This window comes from Propithecus coquereli, unplaced genomic scaffold (assembly GCF_000956105.1).
Source record: "Propithecus coquereli isolate 6110/MARCELLA unplaced genomic scaffold, Pcoq_1.0 Scaffold243, whole genome shotgun sequence".
Taxonomy (NCBI): Eukaryota; Metazoa; Chordata; class Mammalia; order Primates; family Indriidae; genus Propithecus; species Propithecus coquereli.
The window spans coordinates 544288-570512 of NW_012147986.1; the positions used below are offsets into that span (position 1 = coordinate 544288).

Consider the following 26225-nt stretch of genomic DNA (forward strand, 5'->3'; position numbering starts at 1 on the left):
CCACTGCAGGCAAGCCCTGGCTTCTACAAGCCACCCCTCCTCTCCTACCTGTGCGCCACCTGCTCTTTCCTTCCACGTCCTGCTCCCCGGTCCCCTTTCAGGCAATCAATCTCCAGATTGAGCCCTGCTCTCCAATCCCGCTGTCAGCCCTCCCTTCAGAATGCGTGTGCTGTATTTGCACTGCTGCGCGCATAGAGAAGGTGTGATTCCTGTTCTGCAGAGACCAGTGGGCAGAGGGGGTTACGAGATGCCTGCCCCTGGGAAATCCCAGTGGTCACTAGAGGGACAGCTTGGTAGGTCTGGGTCCAGGACTTAGAAAGCACATGCATGTACACTAGCTGGGGCTGGCATGGTTATCCTGCTGACGGTTCTGCGAGGTTTCAGGCCTTGCCCAGAGGCACACTGCAGAGAGTCGCACTCACACCAGTGTGTAGACGCCTCTTTCTTGCCATTTCTCCATGCAATGTGGTGTACCCACCCCTGAGTCATGGAATGGGACGGCTTCTGCTGCTGCCTGGGGAAGGCCTCGGTGGCTGGAGAAAGACCTTCTCAGTCGGGTAGGTCAGTCAGGAGCCCTCCCTCCACAGAGCCTGACCTCATGGGGGCAAGAAAATAAACAGCCAGGGAAGGGATGGACATGGGAAGCCATTGTGTAAACTGAGGCAGCTAGTGCCCTGTGTCTCCTCGCTTTGCCATGGCAGATTCCAAGGCAGCAGAGGCTCTGAGCATCTTATGGTTGTGGCTTCAGATGCTCTGCAGTCCCCACGCTGGGCAGACCACGCTCTCATCCCCCAGAGCCTAGCTTCTATTGTCATTTCTGACCGTTTTTCTTTTTTTGAGACAGAGTCTTGCTCTGTCACCCTGCGTAGAGTACAGTGGTGTTATAATAGCTCACTGCAACCTCAAACTCCTGGGCTCAAGTGATCCTCCTTCCTGAGCCACCCAAGTAGCTGGGACTACAGGCACTTGCCACCACACCTGGCTAATTTTTTCTGTTTTTGGTAGAGACGGAGTCTCACTCTTGCTCAGGCTGGTCCTGAACTCCTGAGCTCAAGCAATCCTCCTGCCTTGGCCTCCCAGAGTGCTAGGATTACAGGCTTGAGGCACCGCACCTGGCCAATTTCTGACCTTTTTGAGTCATGAATTCCTCTGAGTAGATGATCAAACTCTGGACCTCTCCTCAGAGAGAAGCGGGGAGGAGCGAGAGGGCTAGTGTGCATGTACAATTTTACGTGCTTAGGATGCTAACCTGTGCTTTAGATGCAGCTCAGATAAGCTCCCTGCTGTCTGGCTGCCAGCTGACTGGCTGCCACAGTTAGAGGTTGGGGACAGCAAGCTGCCCGCTGACAGCGTTTGGGGCTGCAGAGGGATCCTCGCCTGGAGACCAGGAGCAGTGAGGAGCCAGCCCCAGGGCCTGGCTGTGCTTCACCCAGGCTCTCTACTGCCCCACTGAGGACGTCTAGTCAGAATGCCAGAGAGTTAAGAAGCTCTGGCACTTAAAGGTACACAGCTCAGGTAGGTAGGGAATTCCCTGTCCCGAAATGATCACAATGCCAGGGAAGTAAGAGCCTATGCTAGAAAGATAAGTCGAGGGAAGAAGGAAGACATTCCGGGGTCCTCGGAGGATGTCCAGTCTTGTGTAGTGAGTGTGGGAAGGGGCATCTCACCTCACAGGGGAAATCATGTGGATCATAAGACCCGACTCTTTTTTCTTCCTGCTCACAGGTTACATTCCTTTCGGGACGCCAATTGTAAGTGTTACTGTCAATGGATTTTCTTTGCTAAATTTTTTTTAATGTATAACTTTACATTATTGTTCATAAATATTTGCCTGAGTTGTTGATTTAGGATAAATAAATTCCTGGAGGAGAATTACCAGATAAAATGATTTACATTTCTTATTATTTCTCTTGATGCTGATTGTCAAACTTCTTTTCATAAAAAGTGTGCTGACTTATACCCAACATGGAGCCGGACAGTGCCTTCATCTCTGCACGCTTTCCACCCCTAGTATCGTCATTAGGACCTGCTGGTTACAGGGAAATTTTCCCAAAGACCTTGGGAAGTAGGAATATAAACCTGCCTTCTGAAAATGAAAGTGTGAAATTGATTCAGAAAGGATTTTCAGTATTCTTTTTGCTCAGTGTTGGAATCAGGGTTAGGTTTACTCTTCATTTTATCTTTATTGGAATAAAACAAACATAGAGAAAGGTGCATTTATCATAAATGTGCGGTTTGATAAATTTTCACAAAGTGAGCATAACCAAGTAAACACCATTTGAATAAAGATTCAGAGCATCATCAGCATCTCAGAAACCTCTCCTGTGTCCCTCCCAGGCACCACCCCGACAGGGAGCCACTTTTCTGGCTTCCTTCCCTCTACTCTAGTTTTGCCTGTTATTGAACTTTTTATCAATGGAATCATTCGTATGTCCTTTTTTGTGTGTCTGGCTTCTTTTGCTTCACATTGTTTGTGAGATTTGTTTATAATTTTTTAATATATATACCATGGAGTACTCTATTTATATTGTTATATATAGTATTTGTTCTTTTTTATTGTTGTATAATATTCCATTGCTATAAATATATCAACATTTCTTTATGCATCCCACTGTTAGTGAACATTTGAGTTGTTTCCAGTTTGGGATTTACAACAAATAGTGCTGTTTTGAACATGCTTCTACAAGTCTTTTAGCAGATATATGCCCTCATTTCTCAGATATATACCTAGGAGGACACATAGATAACTACTAAATGCAGTGCGTGATCCTAGAATGGATCCTAGATTGGAGCAGAAGGTGTGTAAAATGTATGGCAGTTTTTTATAAAGTTAAACATACACTTAGGATATGACCAAGCAATCCTACTTTTAGGTATTTAACCTAAAAGGTATTTAACCAAGAGAAATTAATTTCTCATGTCTACACAGAGATGCATACATGAATGTTTGTGGTAGCTTTTTTCACATTAGCTAGAAACAGACAAGAATGACCAACAGATGTTAAAACCATTTGGGGAAAAACTGATCGAGAACAAAATATTTACCTAGTCTCAGAGTTTCCTATCGATACCATAGATATCATTCCTTCTATGTTTATTAGTTGGCACCCTCTTGTAAATAAGTGTTTTCCCTTCTATCTCATCCTTTAATGTTTTTTTTAAAACCATCAGTATGATCTTTGCATTTTTTTGATTCAGTAGGTAAAAATTTACTCCTGTCATTATTTATTTTGATATGCAAATTGTGCCACTTTTGACCAATGGGAACCCCTTAAAATTGTTTCTCTATTTGATATGATCCCCTTATTCCTCGAGAGCTTCAGTACTCTCTGGCACAGCAAGATATTCTAGATTCACCGTGTGCAGTCCTTTCTCTGCCCCAGTCCTAGGATGATCTGTTTCTCCACAGAACCCTAGTCCCTTTCAGAGGGAAACGGTATTTAGAAACCAAGATCTGGATGCTAGGTGTTCTCCTTGTTATTGGGATGTCATTGCTTCAGGCACTCTTAGAGGACAAAGCTAGGAGATACAACTTTTTAAATTTATGAATTTATACTGATACTTCTAATTCTAATCCAACATCTCAGTGTTCTTTCTTTTCTTCTCCTGTTTTATATTTGTATCTCGCTTCTCCCTGAATGAGAATCCAACAATAATATATTTATTCACTTACTAAATATCATGCATACAAATAAGAGTTCCAGAACTGCTACATCAATACCACTCTCAAAAAATGTATTAAGTAAAGCCCAAGATTTCTTTGAGGTTCTTTTTGTCCTTAGAATATATCCTACTGAGAGTATACTGTCAGAGAACCATGTTCGAAAGTTACTTGAATTAATTTTTTTCTTCTGTGTTTATGTTATCTATTTAATATACAGTTAGGCTTACTTGTTTCCGTTGGCATTCAATTTCAGTTGTTTCCCAATTCTTGTGGATTTTTTTTTTTTGATATTTAGAAGATTAGAATAGTTTAAAAGTCAAAGCCATTTAAAAAAGTATCCTCATAAAAGTTCCATTCCCCTCCCTATCCCTTCTACCTCCTTCTCACCCATCCTCTGTAGGTAAACAAATTTATCCTTCTTATTTCTTTTCATAAGAATAAGCAAATACAAATATATTTCCCCTTTTATTCTTTTTTTTTTTTGAGACAGAGTCTCACTCTGTTGCCTGGGCTAGAGTGCCGTGGCATCAGCCTAGCTCACAGCAACCTCAAACTCCTGGGCTCAAGCGATCCTCCTGCCTCAGCCTCCCAAGTAGCTGGGACTACAGGCATGTGCCACCATGCCCGGCTAATTTTTTCTATATATATATTTTTAGTTGTCCAGCTAATTTCTTTCTATTTTTAGTAGAGATGGGGTCTTGCTCTTGCTCAGGCTGGTCTCGAACTCCTGAGCTCAAACGATCCACCCGCCTTGGCCTCCCAGAGTGCTAAGATTACAGGCGTGAGCCACCGCACCCAGCCCCCTTTTATTCTTATATAAAAGGTAGCATACTATACACAGATGGTCCCTGACTTATGATGGTTCAACTTACAATTTTTCAACTGTGTGATGGTGCAAAAGCAATATGTATTCTATGAAAACTATACTTCCAATTTTGAATTTTGATCTTTTCCCAAGCTAGCAATAGGCAGTATGATACTCTCTCGTGATGCTGGGTGGTGGCAGCGAGCCCAGCTCCCAGGCAGCCCCACGATCACCAGGGTAAACAACTGATACTTTACAGTGTGCTGGGTTATCAGCGTTTTTTGGGATATTGTGTTTTGTGTTTTTCTATCCCATCATATCTACAAAATGCCCATTATCAACTTACAATATTTTCAACTTAGATGGGTTTATTGGGAGTAACCGCATCATAAGTCAAGGATCATCTGTACATGCTTTTACATAATGTTTTTTTCACTTAATGATATATCCTAGAAATCACTGTATATAGTTTATAGAGATCTCTCTCGTGGTTTTTCATAGCTGCATAGTATTCTACTAGTGGAAGTACCATAATTTATTTAGCCACTTTCCTACATTAGGTTATTTCTAATATTTTGCCATTATGAATAATGCCACAATGATGATATTGTACATATGTTTTTTGATATCATTGAAATATATCTTGAGGGTAAATTCCTAGGTTCTATGGGAGAACTAGTTATTAGACATTTCTGGCAACAGTGATTAAGATAAAAGAGAGAAGGTGCAAATAAACAGTATTAGGAACAAAAAGTACAATATCTGTAGATACAGTAAATGTTTAACATATTAACTGCCATGTGAGTTGTATTTAACTCACGCTATTTTTGAGCCTGGGGCCTCATGAAGTGTATATAACCCACATGTCTCTTCACCTTGGGAGCTGCGTGAACTATTTTTCAAGTTGCATATAACTCATGCACAGAAAACAATCAAAAAATAACAAAATTTTCAATAAATTAGAATGGATCATTTCGTTTTCAAATTTTTTATTCTATTTTCATAATAAAACACTGTGGCCCCAAGGAAAAAATTTTTTTTCTAGTGTGACAGTCAATGTGTTAAAAGATCAGAATGCATTGAACAACCCAGGGCAATAAATATGAAGACTTAGAAGAAATGGAAACATTTCTGGGAAAGTATAGCTTACCAAAACCACCTAGCAAGGTGAAATATGGAATCTGAATAGACCAATAACTAGAAAGAAATTAAATCAGTCGTTAAAAATATTTGTACCAAAGAACAAACAAACCAAAAATTACCACTGGGCTCTGATGATTTTCCGGGTGACTACGCTCAAAGGACTAGCCAAACTTAATCTTTGTAAAACTTCTAAAAGAGAAAAAAAGGAAATATTCCCAATTCATTTATGAGGCATCTTGAGACCAATACCAAAGAAGTAAGTATAAGAAAGAAAAATTATAGGCCAATATCACTTATGAAATTACACGTAAAAATTGTAAATAAAATAAGAACAAACTGAATCCAGCAAGGTATCAAGATACACCATAACCAAATACTTTTCAGTAAGAATGATACCATTAGAGAATGTATTAATGCAGTTCATCACACTAAGAAATTGAAGGAGAAACATGATTTTCCCAATAGAAAAAGCATTTGATAAAATAAAACATAACTCCATTCACAATAATAACCATAATAAAATAGAACGGATTAGGTCTAGAAGGAACTTCCTTAACTTAATACGAGTGTCTACAAAAAACAATTTAAAGACAACCAACCCTATGGCAAGCACCATTCTTAAAGATAAAACATATAAGAGTAAATTCATAATGTCTGGGTCAGGGTAAAAATGCCTGATAATCCTGCTTCTACCCAACATTTTCCTGGAAGATTAGCAAGTGCAGTAAGACATGAAAAAATAAACAGCTAGTATAATATTAGAGTTGGAAAGGAAGAAACAAAAAACATGCATGATAATAAACTATTGGAACTATTATTTTTAAAGATTTCTAGATGCAAGATAAGCATACAAAAATTGTTTTATGCCTATAAGCCTAAGACAAAGATCTAGAATATAAATTTTTTTTTTAAAAAGGTATCATTTACAATAGCACTTAAAACTATAAGGCACCTAAAAATAAATTTAAGAAATGATGTGCAAGACCTTTATAGAGAAACTTACAGGACTCTATTGAAGGACACTGGAAATCTAAATAAATGGAGAGATGTATCATCTCGTTTTCTTTACATTAAAATTTGTATTCAATGTAATTCCAATCAAAATCTCAGCAGGATTTTTCATGGAGCTTGACAAGTTGATACTAAAAATTATGTGAACAAGCTAAGGAACAAGAACAGCCAAGACAATTTTCTTTCTTTCTTTTTTAATAGCACCATATATTGGAAGCCGAGGCAATTTTTAAGAATAAGGTGGTGGGAGAGGACTCACCCTAACAAATAATATAAGACAGTTTGGTTTTCATACAGGGATAAGCAGACAGATCAATGGAACAGAATAGAAAACCTGGAAACGTGCCCATGCCCATATGGAAACTCGATATTTGACAAGGGTGGCATTATAAATCAGTGGGGGAAAAGGAAGGACCATCTATTACATAGTGCTGAGACAGTTGGCCACCTATATGGAAAAGAAATAAAGTTAGATCTTGACCTGACCTGGTACACAGAACCACATTTAAATATGAAAAGAAAGTATTTGCAGCAATGTTTATGATAGCAAAAAATTGGAAACTACTGAAATTCCCTTAACAAGAAAATGGCTAAGTCCTCGTTTAGTCATGCAGTGGAATACTTAACACAGGAAAGAAAATAATGAACAAGGGCTACATTTATGAATATGGATAAATCTCAAAAAGAATGTTGAATGAAAAAATAGTAGCAGAGTAGTAATGCTCTCTGATGTCATTTATATAATGTTCAAAAATATGCAAAGCAATATTATATATAGTTATGGGTACATTTTTCATGTATCTATAAAAACACTCATGGGAACAATAAGTAACAGATTCATGATACTGATTACCTCGGGGGAAAGGAAAGCAAGGAAATCTAGCACATCAGGAGTGTTTCATTCGTATTTATAGAGTTTCGTCTTTTTAAAAAGCTAAAATTTTTGTGAAAATTTGACAAAATGATAAGATTTGACATATATAGATACTCATTATATTATCCTCTGGACTTTTCTGTATCCTTGAAATATTTCATTTTATACATATATAAATGTATCGAGAGGTATTATTCACATCCCTATTTTTATATTGCTGTCTGGAAACTACTGTATTGTTCTGAAATATTCTGAGAAAGGATTATAAACTTTCCACTGTAATTATGTGTGCCTATGTTAATTTCTTTGCATTTCTTCAGTTGTTGTATTAATATACGTTTCAGTGCAGTGGTGTTTGGTGTGTTCATGATAGTTTTGTCTCCTTGATGTTATCATCTCTCTTTTTCTTACATGCACACACACACACATACACAATCTGTTTTACTGAATATTTTCGCCTTGAATTCTATTTATCTCATATTAATATTTCTATTCCTGTTTCGTTTATTTGCCTTCTGTATCACTTGCCTATACTTTTATATCAGAGTGATTTAATTTTTGTGTCATTTTGTATTATATGTCTCTTTAAGACAAAATCTGGCTAAATTTTACTTTATTAACTCAGTTTGAGAAATACTGTCTTAAATTTTAACAATAAATGGAACCCATTCATATCATTTTGCCACTGATTATTGTAACCACTTATCCCAGCCATCAAGTGGTTTTTTTTTTTTTTTTATGGCTTGTTTATTAAGCTTTGTTATTGTTTGTACTTCTTTTCCTGATGTGTACGGAATGATAGTTTTCATCGGTCCTTTTGGTTTCCGAAGTAATTTGGAAGGGGAAAATCCTAATTTTCTCTAATTACCATTTGTCTGTAATATTTTGCAGTATAGAAAGGTTATATTATAGATATTCTATAAATACCAAGAATCAAATAATAAATATGACTTCCCCAACCCTACTCACACAGCAAGAGCCTTTAAGCATACCATTTTACTCTAATCTCTACTTGAACATTTTACCTCTATACATCTGCTAAATTTTTGGAAATAATCTGGAATCTCATCAGATATAAAGCCTTTCTTAACACCCATATTAAACTTCACAATTACTTAGGCTTCGTGTGTGTGTGTGTGTGTGTGTGTGTGTGTGTGTGTGTGCTTTATATTTGGCCAGAATACTTTTTTGAATAATTTTCAGACTATGTGGGCAATACACTTTCTGAATCCTCGCATATCTGGAAATGTCTTTTTTTTCCCTTTCATACATGAACAATAGTTGGCCTGATTCTCTTTTCTTTTCTAGGTAAACTTCCCCCCTTCCCCTGGAATCATTTGGTATTTTTTCTCTTTATCTTTGGAGTTTGGAAATATCTCCAGGATTTAGGGGGAAAAAAAAGCTTCTCTGTATATTTTATAAAATTATACAAGTAATACATGAATATGTTCTTTGGGATTCAAAAATATCACCACCAAGAATTTTTTATAAAGAATATTTTTAAAGTTATACAAGTAATACATGAATGTTCTCTCAGCTTAGAATTTAAACAACACAAGCAAAAGTAAAAGTCCTTATGGATGACCCTCCACCCCAAACCTGTGCCCAGAAGTAACCTCTGTGAGAGGTTTGGTGTGAGCTTCTAGGCATTTTCTAGGCATTCGCATATACATAAATCATAATTAAATTTTTTTTTGTTTTGTGGGTTTTTGCATTAAAATGTAACAATATACTTACTTATCTATGATTACCTCATTGCACTTAGTAGTTTGCCTACATAAAGATCGGCTTCATTTATTTTTTCATTTGTTCATTTTTTCTGCTGGGTAGTAGTATCTCTCCTAGTGATGGGTTAGGTTGTTTCTGATTATTTGCTATTAGAAAGAACAGTGCTGTGGAAAATCCTCGTAAAGCTCTTTTAGTACAAGTATGAAGATTTCCCCAGGGCATATTCCAGAAAGTGAATTTACTGCATAAAAGGCTATGTACATTTACATTTTTAATCGATACTACTAAATTTCCCGTTGAAAAGGCTGTATTTTCCCACACCTTTGTAACACTGGTATTCATTGTTTAACGTTTTTGCCAATCTAATGGGGGAAGGGGTGGCTTCTCATTATGGTTTTCAATTTTATTTCCCTGAACACCAGAAAGATTGCACTTCTTTTCATCTGTTTATTGGCCATTTATATCTCCTCCTCCGTGAAGTACCTATTCACACCCTTTCCATTCTTCCATGGGCTGTATTTTTCTAATTGATTTATAAGAGTTCCTTATATATTTTGGATATTAATCCTTTGAATTTTATATTGAAAATCTCTTCTTCAGCTGTTTTTTTCTTAGTCTCTGGTGTCTTTATGACAGAAAAGTTTTAGATGTGGGTTTTTAAAAAATATAATGATCTTTCCTTTGACTGATTTTGGGTTTAGTCCCACTCCTAACCCCTATCCCCTTTATTAAAATAACTGGATTTGTGAGAGTTGTGTCTAGGAATTAGCTCTTGGATGTATTTATCAGTTCTTCTATTTTATCTTCTAATCATTCATTTCTGCTTTTGTTTTTATAATATCCTTTTCTTCTCTTTGGTTTGTTTATGATTGGTTTTCTTACTTTTTGCCTTGAATGCTTAGTTTATTTATTCTCTTTCTTCCTTTCTAATAAAAGTGTTTGGGGCTGAGAATTTGCTTCTGAATATATCTAAGAATAGCTGTATCTAATATGCTTTTATATATAGTTATCCTATGTTATTGTTTTCTAAATAAGTTTGAAATTAAAATTTCAAATCGTCTTCAGTCTATTAGTCAGAAGAAAGCATTTTTAAATTATAAGCGAGTGGGTTTTTAAAAATGTGTTATTTTGTTACCTTCCAGCTTATGTTAATTGTAGAGTGAGCTCTACAATTCTGCCATTTGGGATTTATTGTGGTTTCTTTGTAGCATAGTATCTGATTATATAAGTTAGGATTAGAATCATCTACATATAATAGAAAGTCCAAAATAACAGTGGCTTAAACAAAATAGTTTATTTCTATTTCATGTCAAAGGAGTTTAGAGGTAGGCAGAACCTCATAATGTCATCAGGAACCCAGACTTCCATTTTGCTGTACCACCACTTTGAGTACTGCCTTCTGTTGTTAAAGTTACCTCATAGCCCAAGATGGCTGCTGGAGTTCCAGCCATCACGTTCACATTCCAGGGAGGAGAAAGAAGAGAGGAGTAAAAGGATATATCTCCCAACTGAGATAGCTCTCTTTAAGGAGCCCTCTTAGAAGTTCCATATAACAGTTCTGCTTACATTTCATGTAGAATTTAGCTGGGTATATATAGTTATCCCCAATTATATAGGGATATTCTGTTAGTAAGAAAGAAGAGAAGAATGGTTAATAGGCAGGCAAACAAGAGTGCCATAATAATTTTTATGAATGTTCCATCAACACTTTAAAAAAAGATATATCATTTGGCAGTATCACCTCTTTGCCAAAGCAGAGAACTGGGTGTTTGAAATGGCAAAAGTCAAATGTGGGGCTCATTTTCCCCTTAGAGGCCAAGTGGACCCTCACACAGTTACCGGTTGCCGTCAACTGGGATGAACTGGCTAAGCCAAGAGATGCTGGCACTGTCCAGCTCGCAAGGTGTTACTGAGGCTCACTCTGTACTTTTTCACTCTCTCCTTGTCCTACTCAAGACAAGCCGGTTACAGCAGGGTCACTGTGGCCTGTAGGCAGCCTGGGGACTTGGGTGCTGATCCGCTCCCTTGCTGTTTGGGGATCATTGCCGAGGCAGATGCTGTGAATATCCTATCAGGACCAATCCTCTCCCGGCCTGAGCAAACAGCCCTTGGTGACTAAATGCACATGGGGTGAGAACAGGGTGCCCCGGCCCCTGAAGTCCTGTGCGGGCACTTACTTGATAGAGGCGAAACCGGCAGCATGACCTGGGCCACCTCCCAGCAGGCCTCCACGGCAGCCAGGGCCAAAATGACAGTGTTCACCCACCCCCACTTGTAGCCCCAAATATCCATAGCCCAAGATGCAGAACAGCCGGTCCAGAGGCCAGGTCCCCAGCGGAGCCTTTGCATTTGGAGAACCTGTGGCCTTCCATCCTGGCACTTTGGTGTGGACAAGCAACACACGACTCACTGGGCCTCGCCTTGTGTGGAGGGGGCATGGTGGCCGCTCCAGCACTTCCACCCAAGGCCTGGCTCCCGCCGGCTCCATCAGCTCCTCCAAGGCCCTGCTGTGACCTGGTAACACTGAACATTTCAGCAAACGCCTGGTCTGAAGGGGAGTGAAGGTTCCAGTCCACACCTTAGGAAAGCCCCTGGTCTGATAGAGTGGGTAAGAAATACACGCATGCAGAAGCCACTAGAAATGCTTACCAAAATAGAAACGAGGGTGCCAGCGAATGTGCTAGGAACTGGGTCCCTGAGTGATGAAGGGAAGGGGCGAGTAAGGCTGGCAGGTGCCTCGACTAGAAGCTTCTGGAAACCGCATTCGCGCTGCCTTCTGCCCAGGTGAACATCCCGGCTTGACCCCCGACGCTGTTCCCGCTCTGCCTGCGAGTCGCCCCGCCCCCACCCCGCTCACCCTCAGAGCTCAGGAGGAACGAGCTGGTTTTCTCCCAGAGGCTGGTGCCAGTTTAGTCAGCAGATTTCACAGATCCACTGGCACCCATGTAGTGTCTTATTTTAAGCTTAACATTTGAAGATGGGAACTTTTCCCCCTTCGGTGTGCGGCAAAGAGATCCCAATTTATACATAAGCACAGCGGCTAAGCCGGTGCACTGAGGCTGTTTCTGAGGCTACCGTGGTTCATTGCTCCCTTTCTTCGGGTATCTTCTCAGAAGAGCCCTACCAATGTGGTCGCTTCTTATGAATGGCTTCTCCGTCCCCAGGTTTCCAAGGAGAGGTGTGTCGCACTGTCCTTTCCACGAATGTGGCTGGGGAGAAGCAGGCCAGGCCTGGCCCCCGTGGTCTGGCCCTTGTCCTGCCCTCCCCATCTCCCCACCCGTGCCCTGCACCCTCGGCCACTGGAATGCCTCAGATGCCAGCAACTGGGTTTCCCTCCTGGGCCCGAGGCCGTCCCAGGGAGCATTTGTGCCTCCCTCCTCAGCCCGAGCTCCCCACAGCACTGCTGCCCTCCTCAACCCGCCCCTGTTGTTTCTGGAGCTCTCGGGGGCTAAATGCCTCAGATCCAGCCAGGGGCTGAGGAGGGCAGACAGTGAACGCCTTGTCAGTGAGCCTGGTGGCCTTGGGTTAAATGTCAATCATATTTCTATCTTGGGACACTAAGAGCTTGGACCCTGTACTCCGAACCCTTTCATTTTAGTACTACAGACAATCATGCGGACCTAGAAACCCAAGTATCAGAAGGTGCTAGTGCAGGACACTTCATCTCCAGGGGCGTGGGGCGGTGGGGGTGGACCACAAAGGGCCTGCTTTTGGCAGGACTTGGCTGTGTCCCAGGGCCTTTCTGACATCTCCCAACGCTCCTCATCCCTGACTCTGCCTTTTCACGTATTTCAATCCCACTCCCAAATTTCCCGGGCCTGCCTCCAGCATTGCCGGACACCAGCCGCGCTGGCCTGGCTCATACCACACCAGAGCTGTCGCCCGGGGTGAGCTGGAGCTGACCAGTCAGAGGTGAGCCTTCATCTGACAGGCACATCGTCTTTAGCCGGCTGGCATCCTTTAAACAGCAACACCCTAATACACTGAAGTGTCACTTTTCAGATCATTAGCCACATAAATCAGAAGATGGAGACAGAGTAGAAGGAAAAAACAGGCAAATTGTTGAGTGCTGGGGCCCATGGCGTGTCTATCAAATATGAAGAGGAACATTTTGGAGTCGAGTGAGTCAGTGTGGAGGGAAGAGACACAATGTCGGAGGCCGTTGCTTGACCAGTGAGGACTCCCAGGTGCGTGAGGAGGGAACGTCATGTGGTCTCCCTCTCAAGCTTAAGGAAGCTCTCGAGGAAGACAGACTGTAAACAGATTCTTACTACTGAGGTGAATTCTGCAAAGAAGGCCTGCAGGGTGCTGGGGGGCATGTGGCAAGGATCTCACCTCATCTTGAGGGTCAGGGGAGGCTTCCTGGAGGAAGTGACAACTAAGCCAAAACCTGAAGGATGCGGAATGAGGAGGGAGCGATTAGCTGAGTAGAGACGGGACGGGGCGGTGGTGAGCGGGACTGTTATTTCTGCCATGAACCGGGCAAGCAAGATCATTCTGTGCCCCGAAGTCCTCCCCTGGCTTAAGTTTTACCACCCGCTTGTTTTGACACATACCCTGTTTCCTCTCCAGATTTCCCACACTCTAAAAACTCTTTCTCCTATCACGTGAGTCGGTCTTGTATAGGAGGTGGCCGGGGGCACAGGGGCTCTCAGTTCCCTCCCTGAGTCCAGACATCATGGCAATCAGAACTGTGGCCAGTGGCCTTGCTCACCTGTCTTTGTCTTGGGTTGTTCACGTCCCACTCCTGGCCACGCAGACTGGAATATCTGGGGACACCTCTCTCCCAGAATGAGACCTCACCTCTCTGCTGTGGTTAGAATACCCTGAAGGAGGAGGCCTGAAGTGAAGATGTGATTTTTCTTGCAGCCGGTTGTCGTATAGGTGCCATTGGCCCCTGCTTTGCTCTGTCCTGAGACTAAGCTCAAACACAAACTGCCCCTCTTCCTGGACCTGCCAAGGCAGCCCCCAAGTTGGGCTGGTGGCCCCGGGTGGGGTGGGGTGATAAGCAAGGCCCCAGGGACCAGCATCCTTGCTGAAGACCTAGTTCAAGGTATATTCGTGACAGTAGAGATTTGGACCAGGAGGGACAGCACAGGCAGCCTTCACACGTGGTAATCCCTGTATTGGTTAGCTGTTGCCACCATAGTGTGTGTAGCAAACGTCCACAGCACTGCGGTGGCATTCACAGCATTCATTCTCAGCGTTGTGCGGTAGGATCTGCGGTCGGCTGGGGTTTGCCTGGTCCAGACGGGGCTTGAACGAGGCAGTTGTGCGTCTCGTGCGGGTCTGTGGACCAACTGAGGGTCAGCTGGCCTGGGCTGGACTCTGCTCCTCCGGTCTCTAATCCTCCTCGGCCAGAAGACTAGCCAGGGACGTCACCTCGTGGTGATGTTAGACACACAGGAGGGCAAGCAGGAACACAAGGCCTCTGAGGCTTGACTCAGAACGGCCACACTGCCACTTCCTCCCACATGCCATCGGCCAAAGCCAGTCCTACGGCCAAGCAGAGCCAAGACGCAGGGAAGATACACTCCTCCCAGGGTGAGGCCGGGAGAGGGTATGGATGCAGGGAGCTGGGAAGAATCGGGCCCAAAAGTTCAATCTCTGCCCACCCCAAAGGCCAACACCCTCAGGCAATTAGGACATTAATAAAAGGAGTCAGGAGGGGATGGGTGATGGTGGTCATTGTCACAGTCCAGCAGAGATCTTTCTCTGGCCAAGGGTTATTTAATGTTCTTAACAATGAATTTGCAATGTTGCTCCAGCCTGGAGCGTGGGCTCCGTTTGGGCTGAAGGCTTCAGGGGATGTCAGGAAGAAGAGAGAAGAGCCCTGGTTACCTTCGGAAGCTCCGTTCTTTGAGGGCTAAGACTTGTGTTCAGAGACGAGATGGAAGTGAGCTGGTGCCCAGTTGTGTGACGTGGACTGTGGGGTTCAGAGCAAGGAGAGGCCAGCGCAGGCTACAGAAGGGCTTGATGGGAGGGAGGAGTGACACTAACCTCCAGTGGCTGTGCGCCAGACGCTGAGCCACATTCTCTCCCTGCCTTGCTTCCTCTTGTGACCGTCCTATGGGGCACCAGGAGTAGCCTGGTGAGGAAAGGGAGGCAGATGAGGAAAGGGAGGCGCAAAGAGTCAAGTAACTTGCCCATGGTCACCCAGCTGGTAAACACTGGCACCAGCATCTGACAACCAGAGCCTGGGCATTCATCACTGGGTCTGTGACTGGACACCCGAGGGGAAGGGAACAGCAAAGGTGCAGACAGATGTGCGGGGAGGACAGCTGCCAGGCTGCCAGAGCTGCAGAGGGGACTTCAGCCATGTTACGAACTATAAATGGGAGCAAAGATAGGATGTGCGATTTGGCCAAGGTCCTGCAGCAAAATAGGGTGGAGGCTGGGCTAGAAATCCGAGCTTCTGGCTCCTGTTTCCCTCTCCTTCCACTTTCCTTGGTACCAGCCACATTCTGGGCTCTCTCCACCCATCTGCGTGGCCACGCCTGAATCTCTTCCCTCTTGGAAGAGGTGCAATCCACTGGCATTGAAGCTGGGTGGACTGGCTCCCTCTATCCATCTCTTTCTTCCTTTCCCCTGCCATGTTCTGGAAAGGGCAGCGGGAGGGAATGTGGGCAGGTTGCACCAGAGATATACATCTGAGAGCTGAAGGGAACATTTATTTTTAATTTAGACTTAAAAAGAAAAAAGGAAGTTATAAAATATCTGCTCTTGCTCCTGGGATTGTGCAGATGGTGCTGCGTTTTGCCTAATAGGGAATGGGGCTGGCATCCGCGAGCTGCTGGTCCCCGCCTGACTGTAAGGACCCGGAGGGCAGGATACCTGTTCCCCCAGCTCAGCCGTGCATGACTCCTGAGGGCCCCTTTTGGCCAGTGCAGCTCAGTGTTCCCTGTCGTCTAACCTCAGCCTCCCCACACTCCCTCTGCCAGTCTCTCAGCTGTCCTGGCTGTGTCTGCTCCCGTGTACACACACGCACACACACGCACACACACACGCACACGCACACGCACACGCACACACACACACACACACACACACACCCCTCAGATCAATCCTACCCCCTCCTCCGGCAGATAGCCAGGGTACACTGACCTTTCCCTTCCTGAACTCGTTTGGATGATAGAATTTATCAACCTTACACACACCCAAGTACCTCATTAAACTATCTTATCATTTTCATGTCCGGGTGTTGTAAGTGATGTCCTCATACATTTTCTTGTTTGGTCTTTGTGTTTATTGTGGTTAAGGAATAATCTCTGGTGTTCTCCACTGGGAGTGGGATGGAACTTGGTACACAGGAGGTGCTCCATAAATAGCATGGAGTGTTGACCGAATTCTTCCTTTTTGCTCAGGGGGATGAGCTGGAGAAGGAGCACCCTAGAACTGCGGTCCCCAACTCCTGGGCCACGGACCAGTGCCAGTCCGTGGTGTTTTAGGAGCTGGGCTGCATAGCAGGGGCTGAGCCATGGGTGAGTGAGTGAAGCTTCGCCTGTGTTTATAGCCGCTCCCCATCACTCGCATCACCGCATAAGCTCCGCCTCCTGTCAGATCAGCAGCGGCATTAGATTCTCATAGGAGCACAAACCCTACTGTAAACTGCTCATGGAGGGATCTAGGTTTCTCCTTATGAGAATCTAATGCCTGATGATCTGAGGTGGAGCTGGGGCAGTGATGCTAGCACTGGGGAGTGGCTGCAAATACAAATTACCATTAGCAGAGAGGTTTGACTGCACAATAAGTATAATGCGCTTGAATCATCCCAAAACCATGACCCCCACTCCAGTCCGTGGAAAAATTGTCTTCCATGAAACCAGTCCCTGGTGCCAAAAAGGTTGGGGACCACTGCCCTAGAATCAGAGAGTTGGGGCCCCGGAGCCAGGAATCAGGAGACTGAATCATTCTCTAGCTTGCTGTGAAGCCATAGGCAGATCACTGAATTTCTCTAAGCCTCAGCTTCCCTATTTGGAAAATATGGAAAGTAATCTCTATTTTGTCTGATCCCCAGAGTTATTGTGAGGATTATGGTAAGTGACATATGGGGAAATGCTTGGCAAAATCAATCAATCAATCTCTTTAAGAAAGCATGAGGAGTCTTGTGCTAAATAGTCAGAGGTGCTGGCGTGGGTACCAGGCCCGTGTTAGGGCAGGAGGTTGGGACAGGAGGTGGGGGTTGTCCAACAAATAAAAGCTCACTGGTCACGGAGCCATGGGCAATGTGTGTGTGTACACAGGCTGAGTACTAGTTTAGTTTAGGGCTCTGGTTTGTTCTGGAAAAGACTTGAAATCACTTTAAAAAATGCATGGTGCCGAAGATAAAACAAGCGAAGATGAAAATGAGACAAAGGGTGGTTAGGGAAGGAGAGAGAAGATGAAGCCAGGAGTGAGGTTCAGGCACAGAATACGTGCAGTGTGGGTCTGTGCACTTGGCAGTGTGGCCGGGGAGAGCTGGCCTGAGCTTCTTGATGGTCAGGGCAAAGAGACACAGTTCAGTGGCCCAGTGTCTGCAAGGCACATGCAAATCATTTGCTCAGAAGTACAATTTCTGACCCTGAGACCAGAAAAGATTCCCCCCGAGAGGATTTATCAAGAGGATCCTGTACTGTACAGAGCAATGGGCTGGACAGCAGGTGTCTGGCACATACGCTGAGTCCCCTGCGGCTGTATCTTACGATGCGCCAGTGGCCCGAGCACAGCTCTGGGTACAGCGGGGATTCAAGGGAAAAGACAGTGTAGTCCACAGGACGCCATGTTAACTACACATTAGGGGGGTGATAAACTGAGCTCCAAACAGTGAACGGCTTTAATTTCCTCAGGCTGTGGGAAGCAGTCAGACAGGCACACGTGTATACATACATGTGCATGCCCCCTCCCCATGCCTGCCCCCTCTAGGCTCAGCTTCCTCTCTGTTGTCTGGCTCCTGACTGGGGACCCCAACTAGGAGGAGGTCTTGCATCCCCCGGGATGCTCCTTAGCATGTGGGACCCCATCACAGACACTGGGGCTATCTCTGTTGAATCCACACCTGCTACCTACAACCTGAGAATAGAATTTTAAACTGAGATAGAGCCTCTTAGGTCAACTCTCCCCTTTATAGGTAAGAAAGGTAGAGCCCCAGCAGGGGTCATCTTCTACCAGAGATCACGCAGGGACGGAGCAGAGGCTGAGGCTTGGGGTCTCCTGGTTCTCACTCCAGTTCCCTAAGCTGCCACTGAGAAGAAAAATCAAATTGGGATCTCGTTCTGGAAGAAAAATCTCGTAAGATAATTCCTCGTTGGAGCTATGGAATAGCGTTAGATTATATAATTTTATTCAAACTGAGATGGGCCAATAAATATAAATGTGTGTGCGTGTTCGCTGTTTTAAAACATTTTAATGTTTAAAACATGATTTACTAATGCTGCGAGGATGTCTAGAATTTGATTTACTGCATAGTATTGAATGTTTATACTTGTTCCTTACAGAAATTCTTGCCAAAGAGCCATTTTATCTACAAGAATAATAAATAAGTCAATATGCGGATGGTTGTGCACATTTTTCCCATATGCAATGGTACTTGGTAGATGTATTTTGCACACAAACACTGCAAAGGTAAATGGAGACACACACGGATCCCTGATGTCCAGGTCTTGGCCAGTGTCAAGATCAGACAGTGAATCTTGACCTAAACCAAAAAAACAATGAGTCTAAGTCTTAGGTGATATTTGGGCTTTGTGAATAAGGGATCCACACCTATGCAACCGTACTTAGCCATATGTGTGTATTTATTCATTCCTTCATTCCTTCGCTCATTCAGAAAATATTTATCAGACATCGATGTTTCATTCGGTAGCTTAAATGTAGGATAGGTTTTTGCTTCATGGAAATTCAAAGATAACAGATACAAATTCCCCCAACTTTGTATTTACAAAGCACTAGAAGGCCTTTTTATGGAATCCTCACAAGAATCCTATGGATGGCTAGGGCCAGAAGCGGTCAGGTTACCTGAGTGGAAGTGAAGGTATTCCTTTTGTTTGCTTGTTTATTTTTGTCACCCCCCATTACGGAAATAATGCATGCCCATTGTTAGAAAGAATACAGAAACATTTAAAAAGAATGTGAGAAAGCAGCCTGTACCCCTACCTCAGCCACAGTTACTGGCACATGCTGTGCTACAGAGTTTTCATGCTTAGAGACATGTGCACATACGTGTGTGTGTATATGGTTATAGATAAGATTATATTTTTCTTTACATAAATGGGATTATACTGCAATATAATTCTGTAACTTGATTTTTCTCTGTCACATACCCTGTCCCCGTGGGCCTCCGTTTGTATGAGCACGTCGTGCCAGTTTGGGCAGATCCAGCTTGCTCTTGTTTGTGGCAGTGTCATTTTTCTCTGTGAGAGTGTAGGATGTTTCTTTTGCCTTTTTCAGCCTTTCTTCTCTCTTGCCTATAGGTAGTCGGTCTTCTCTTGCCCAACCAGACACTGGCGTCCACCATCTTCTGGCAGGTAACAGTCTCCCGGGACACACAGGTGCTGGTTAAGAATCCCCTGCCCTGATGCCCTGCCCCGTCCAGGCCCTCAGGGTAGAGTCAGTCCCCCAACCCCTCCCCCAGCCGGGAAGCCGCTGGAGGAAAACCAGCACAGTGAACCCACTGAGCAGGTCCCTAGCAGCCAGCATGTCTCAGGCCATTATGTGTCACTCTAACCTTTGGACAGAGGTGATGGAGGCTGGGTGCCCTCACCTGGATCATGATGGCTTATTGGTGGCCACTTGTCTTATGCTTGGTGACCTCGAGGCCCACAGCCTCATTTTGATGTCAGCCCCGCCCAAATCTGTAGGGGAAGGTAAACCCACCTCTACCCCCGAGGTAGTGAAGTGCATCACAGACCCTGCTCTCTGCTCTTGGAGACAGTCCAGGCCATGGTTCCATGAAAATAGTTGAGGACGTCCCTGTACGTGTCTGTGCAGGGAAAGAAGGGCAGGAAATGTGAGAAAATGCCAGAGTGTCTTCCCTGAACACAACTCCTGACAGCACATGTGTCTGGCGCTAGAGGTGGTGCAGGGTGCTGGGCTGGGAGATTGTTGAAAGAAGTGCAGGGCTGTCAGTCATTCCAGCGGCCTTGCTGGCCACCTTCTGTCCAGAGAGTGATATACTAGGGATGACGTGCAAAGGCAGCGGACCTGCTGCGGCAGTGAATGCCATAATTCCAGGAGGGGTGATGGCTTCTGGATCAGGGTGGACTGTTGGGTGGGCGGCACCACATCCCCATTTGTCAGGAACTGAGAGGTTTCCCGAGACTTTTGGTGCCAACACCAGCACAGTCCTGGGCAAACCAGGACAGTTGGTCATGCTTACTAGTGGGAGAACCATCTGTGAGCTGCAGACAGAGTGCCATGTCTTTCTGGGGGTGTGCAGTGCTCCCCGGGGCCCAAGGCCTGGCTTCTGGGGAGGTGACCATTCCTGCCCTGACTTCTCTCTCTGTTGACTTTCAGTGGCTGAACCAGAGCCACAATGCCTGTGTCAACTATGCAAACCGCAATGCTACCAAGGTGAGCATCAGGCCTTCTGCCCAGTGGTGGGGTTCAGGGTGGGGTGACCTAGTTGTCCTCCCTACAGTGTGACATGCCACCACTGGTGGCTGCCTCTTCTCAGTTAAGCATTGCCCTCCTCTAGGTGCCTTATTTAAGCTGCCAGCCCTTCAGGCGGGGCGGCAGACTCGGACCTCACCTGGCTGAGCTCAGCAGGAGCATCCAGGCTGGCTTGGCCCGGGAGGGGCTGTTTACGTGAAGTAGAGCAGATCCGTTAAGTGGGGGTGCAGGGGGCAGTGTAGGATGGATTCCGCTGGCTTCAGAATTCTTCTTGAGCAGCTCTCACACCCGGATCGTGGATGAGGACAGTGTCAGCCTCTCAGGGGCCAGTTCCCCCAAAGCTTCCTCCAAACTTGCTGAAAGCTGCCTTAGTGCCCCCAGCTCCCGACTGCTGGCCACAAAGCTGCAGGGCTCCTGAGGGCTGAGGGTCCGAGAGGACTGGCTCTCCTAAGTTCCCTGCATGCCTAGGACAGCTCATGGTGGAGGCCCAGTCACTTGCTGTTGTCCAGGAAGGGCTGCTGGGCCCCTGCTTCACTGGCAAGGCCACCTGTCCCTCTGTTCAATTCTCCCTTACTTCAGTCCAAAGGCAAAGGGAGGGGAGGAAGCATCTTGGTCCCCTTTAGGGGGCTGTCAGTTAGAGGAAGGGGAGGGTCTTGGCATTTTCTAACCTCAGGGGAGGGAGGGGGACTCAGGAGCTGGCCTGGGCCGTAGGAACTTGAGGAGCACAATGCTCTGAGGATCCCCCCACCTAAACCTCCACCAAAGTCTCCCATGGGCTTCACACGCGTGCAGCTCTGCGTGGATGGGTCCTGTTTACCTTACCCAGACATCTCCAACCTGCAGTTGCAGTGGACAGGTTCCTCAGCTTTTCTGCATTTTCTGTGTTGGAAGTTGGGCTGTATTTGTCGATAGAACTATCATCTTTGACATAGAAACCTAGTTGCTGCGAGGGCTGCCAGGCCTGTGAGAGCCAGCCTCGCCACAGGCACGCGCACCTGGAAGTGCTGCATGCGCCACACGGCCTGCTTGCGATATGTAGCCTTACGAAACCGGAGACTGCTGGCCCTTGCCATTCTGCACCTCCAGCCCGCACTGTCTGCCAGTGACCTTTCTAGAGCAGGGCAGAAGTGGAACGTGTTCCCACATTTGGCCTCTTCCTTCTCACCCAACCTTCCAGGCTGGTGGGCAGGGAGGCTTCTTGCTGGCTGGGGCAGTTTGCAAGGGTGGAGTGTGGGAGCCTTGGGCACCGAGCAGGCCTGAAATTCTGCCTCTGTCTTCCAGCCTTCACCGGCATCCAAGTTCATCCAGGGCTACCTGGGCGCTGTCATCAGTGCTGTCTCCATTGCTGTGAGTACTTCCTCCCCGCCTCCTTCCTCTTGGTCCTGCTGTGTCGCCGCCCCATTCGGCATTGCAGGGGGACCTTGTCTGAGGGCCAGGGCTGGCAGCGGTGCGGTCGGCAGTCTTCTGTAGGTGGGCTGCCAGGGCAGGCTTTCTAGGCAGAGAGGAGACTTTTACAGAGAGCACACACTGGCACTCCATGCTTTGGGGGATAGGCAGGGCAGTGGGGCAGTGCCCGTGGGGGCTGTGGGCAGCACGTCTGTCCTGAGAGGGGCCGTGGTTACCTAGCACTCTTCTCAGAGGAGCTGGTCTTCATGCTCAGGGATGCAGCTGAGGGGAAGGGCATGGGAACGACCCCGGAAGGTTGGCCCGTGCGCCAGCTGCCCTTCGCTGAGCTCCCGGGTTATTCCCTCTCTGGGACCTTGATCACACAATCGTGTGTCCAGTCCTTCTCGAAGACCTATAAGCTCCTCAAGACAGGGCCATTAGGCTCCTTTTGAATCTGCACAGGACTTTGAGACAAGAGCAGCTACTCAGTAGGGGAGGTTTGTAAACTGACTATGTGAGTGTAGGATGGATGGTGGGTCCCTGTTTCCCAGATGAGAGCAGAGGGTAGGTGACATAGTGAGTGCCTGGGCCAGAGCCGGAGTGGATGCTCAAGCTGCCAGGACCTTGTCCCACACTTGAGCCCACCTCATGCCCCCATCTGGCACTCTCTAGATTCCCACTGGGAAGACCTCCTACAGCCGACTCCAGAGGGCAAAGGGTCCCTTCACAGCTTCGTCATTTCATTCATTACACAATAAATACATACAATTGGTAAGAAAAAATAATGTGAAAATGCAAATCAAAAAACATTCACATAGCTAGGCATGGTAGCCTGTGTCTATAGTCCCAGCTACTTGGGAGGCTGAGGGAGGAGGATCACTGGAACCCAGGAGTTCAAGGCTGTAGTGAGCTATGACTGTGCCTGTGAATAGTTACTACACTCCAGCCTGGGCAAGATAGCAAGACCCTGTCTACAGAAAAGAAAAAAAGAATTTACATATAATAATCTTTTGGTAAAACCTACTTTCTGCATCTTTCCCGTGTCATTAATTGAATACTGTATGATAATTGTTCACAACTATGTAATAACCCATGATGCCATACCTCATAGTTTATTTTGCTATTCTTCTAAATTGGGGATTTGGGGTTGTCCTGAAATGGCCTCATTTATTTTACTCCCATGTAGACCAAGTCATCTCCAAATAGCTGTGAAGTGGGACATCCCATCTCATGCCCGAGATCTCTTTCCTTTCCTAAATCCTCATGTCTTGGGACTCACTTCCCCTGCAGGCCTGTGGCTCCAGGAATAGAAATTAAGCTTCTTCCAAGAGCTCGGGGCTCTATGTCCCCTGTCCTCACTGTCCCACCCAAGGGGCCATCAGCCATCCCATCCCAACCACTTCCCCAGGCAAGTGTAGCCCAGACTTGTGGGGTAGGGGTTCTGACGACAGGCCCAGCAGAATTACTGGGGGACTTGGGGCCCTCCGAGGCTCCCAGAGCTGGAGTCTTGCCCAGCAGGGATGAGGCCTCGTGCTGGAACGTGCCTATGCTGGGAACGCCCTCCTCCTTCCTCCCTACCTCGCTCCAGCACCCCCCTGAGGAGCCCTTCCCTGACCACTCCAGCCCATACTGCTCCCCCTCCCCTCAGGTCCTGGAAACTTCCGTCCTCCCCACTCGCACTCGCGCGGTGTCCCGTCCTGTCGACGTTCCGCGGTCCGAGCCCTGTCCCAACTGGATTACCAGTTAGCCAGGGACAGGCACTGTGTCTTCTCCCCCACAGAGGGAAGCACGGAGCGCTGCTCCCTAAATACTTATTAATTAGGTTGCTGATTGATTGCTGGCCTCAGGAGGCCCCTCTCCTCTCCCATCCACGAGAAGTAGTGGCAGCGGCGTCCCTCCGCCTGACGTCTTCACACAGCGAGGGTCTAACTCCGGCAGATGGAGCGGAGTTTCTGACTTGGAAAATCTGCAGCTTGCTTGCTTTTCTTTTGTGTGTGTAAATCACAAAACCTCCGGAGAAAGGGCCTTTATTTTATTTCCCTTTCCCTTGTTCTCTGGAACCCCAGGTCCCGCAGCCTCATTAACTGATCTCTGCTTCAATTAGTGACAAATCCCCTCCCAGGGTGAGCCTGTTAGGAGGACATGACCTGCAAACAAGTGTCACGGCCCCAGTGGTTGGCCCAGCTCTGGCATTAATTAAAATGAGTCCCTACAAGCAGGTGGCATGGATGGGGGCTGACAGGCCAAGAGCAGGTCCCAGGACTGAGGGTGAGCGGAGTGGAGGCCAACCTCCTCTGCAGACCCTGGAGAGCCCTCTCCCCTTCTCAAGCAAGCCCTGACCTTGGCCAGCAACCTCCAGAACCAGGGACCCCCTTTTGCATGCCCCCAAATGCAGTCTTATGCTGGTTGCCGGACCACAGGGGTGGGATTAGCAGCCTCTTGGTGAACCTTCTAAATAGATTTGGCAATGTCTGGCTTCTTGCTTGAGAATAAAAAAGAAATTCCGTCTTAAGTTATTTTTGAAATCTAACAGTTTGCTGTCTTTTAACAAAGGAAGCCTCTCTCAATCCTCACTGTTCTTTCATTTCGAGTTTGTGCGGAGCGCTTCTATGGGCAGCCCTCACGGGCCCTGGCTGCACCAGGGTGACAGGAGGCAAGACCCGTTGCTCCCATCAGGGGTCTGTGATGTGCCAGGCACTTTACAGGAACTGGGAGCCACAGAGACTGGCGTGTCCTCCAAGATGCTGAGAAGGGAAGCTGAGAACGCTCTGTGGTATAGTCAGAATTATGACAAAAGTGACTCTAGGTTGTCATGGGACCAGGGGAAGGGCCCCTAGTTCACACAGGGCTGACTCACAGGACAGACCAGAGAGAGCCAGGGGAAGGCAGGGCAGAGTGTTTCAGAGAGAGGGCCCAGCGCACGCAGAGGCACGCAGAAGGACAGCATGACAGATTTGGGACGCTTGGAAAACGAGTGCGGTGCCAGGTGGGGAGTGCTGGGGGCGGGGCGATGATGAGTGAGGAGTGGAGGGCTGGCCGTGAAGTGACACGAGTGCCTTGCTCAGGAGGCAGGAGGCAGGAGGCCGAGCCCTGAATCTGACGTGTGCTCAGGGACCTGGGCATTGCAGGGGGTGTGGGCAGAAGTGGGCTGGAGGAGGAGTGGGGGCGCTTGGCAGGCCCAGCACACGTACCACCCTCACGGAGACAGGATCCTGGCTGAGGGGGAACCTGGGCTGGAGAGGAAGGCTCGGGGCTGAAGTCCTGCATGACTGGGCGGGAGCTGGTTGGTGCAGCCAGGTGATGAGAGACGTTTCGTGCCCGTGCCTCAAACCCTTGCCCTTCAGCTGGGTCTTGGCTGGCTGAGGCCTTTCCCTGTTGGGACAATGCCGACCTCCTTTCCCAAAGGCTCTGGGCCCTAAGGGGTCCTTTCTGTGTGAGATGCAGTGGTCGTCTCTTAACCTTCACTACCAGACACTGGAGTACAAGGAGCGGTCCCAGGGGATCCCTGGGCTGAACCCTCCCATTGGTTCCCCTTGCCGCTGGCAACTGCACGTTCCCCTGATAGTCAAACTGGCAAATAATCATAATAATAGTCACGACAGCTAACACTAGCAGAGCACCCGCAGTGCTCCAGGCACTGCTTAGGCACTCACCCCCATTCATAGATGCCACTGAGGTGGAGTAAATGACACCTTACCCAGCTTAATCACACAATTCTGCTCCCCCTGTGGCATAAGGAGGCGTAAGTCATGTTCCCCGTTTTCCAGGTTGCAGGAACTATTACCACACCCCCCGGTGTCAAGGCCCTCCCTAGGGACCGCTAGAGCAGTGGGCACTGGGAGAAATTTTTTGAGAGCTTATTTAGGTGTAACAAGGTTAGACCCTTTGCTCACCTTCGTACTTGGGCCCTAGGCCTGTGTTTTCTGGTCAAAGCAGCATAGATTTGTCCCTGGTCCAGAGCATGCCTTATGTCCTGCAGGACAGGGCGTGGCTGGCTCTATGGTGGAGGGTGTACTTCTTGGGGCCGG

General features: G+C 46.6%; 1 protein-coding gene across 1 annotated transcript in view; it reads left to right on the forward strand.

Annotated features, from left to right (window-relative positions):
* Nucleotides 1-26225, forward strand: part of SFXN5 (sideroflexin 5) — a 116759-nt gene that overhangs the window by 43045 nt on the left and 47489 nt on the right. The window contains exons 6-9 of the mRNA XM_012646494.1: nucleotides 1726-1751; nucleotides 19674-19727; nucleotides 20716-20772; nucleotides 22093-22158. Of these exons, the coding sequence (XP_012501948.1) occupies nucleotides 1726-1751; nucleotides 19674-19727; nucleotides 20716-20772; nucleotides 22093-22158 (203 nt within the window). The remainder of the gene's footprint in view (nucleotides 1-1725; nucleotides 1752-19673; nucleotides 19728-20715; nucleotides 20773-22092; nucleotides 22159-26225) is intronic.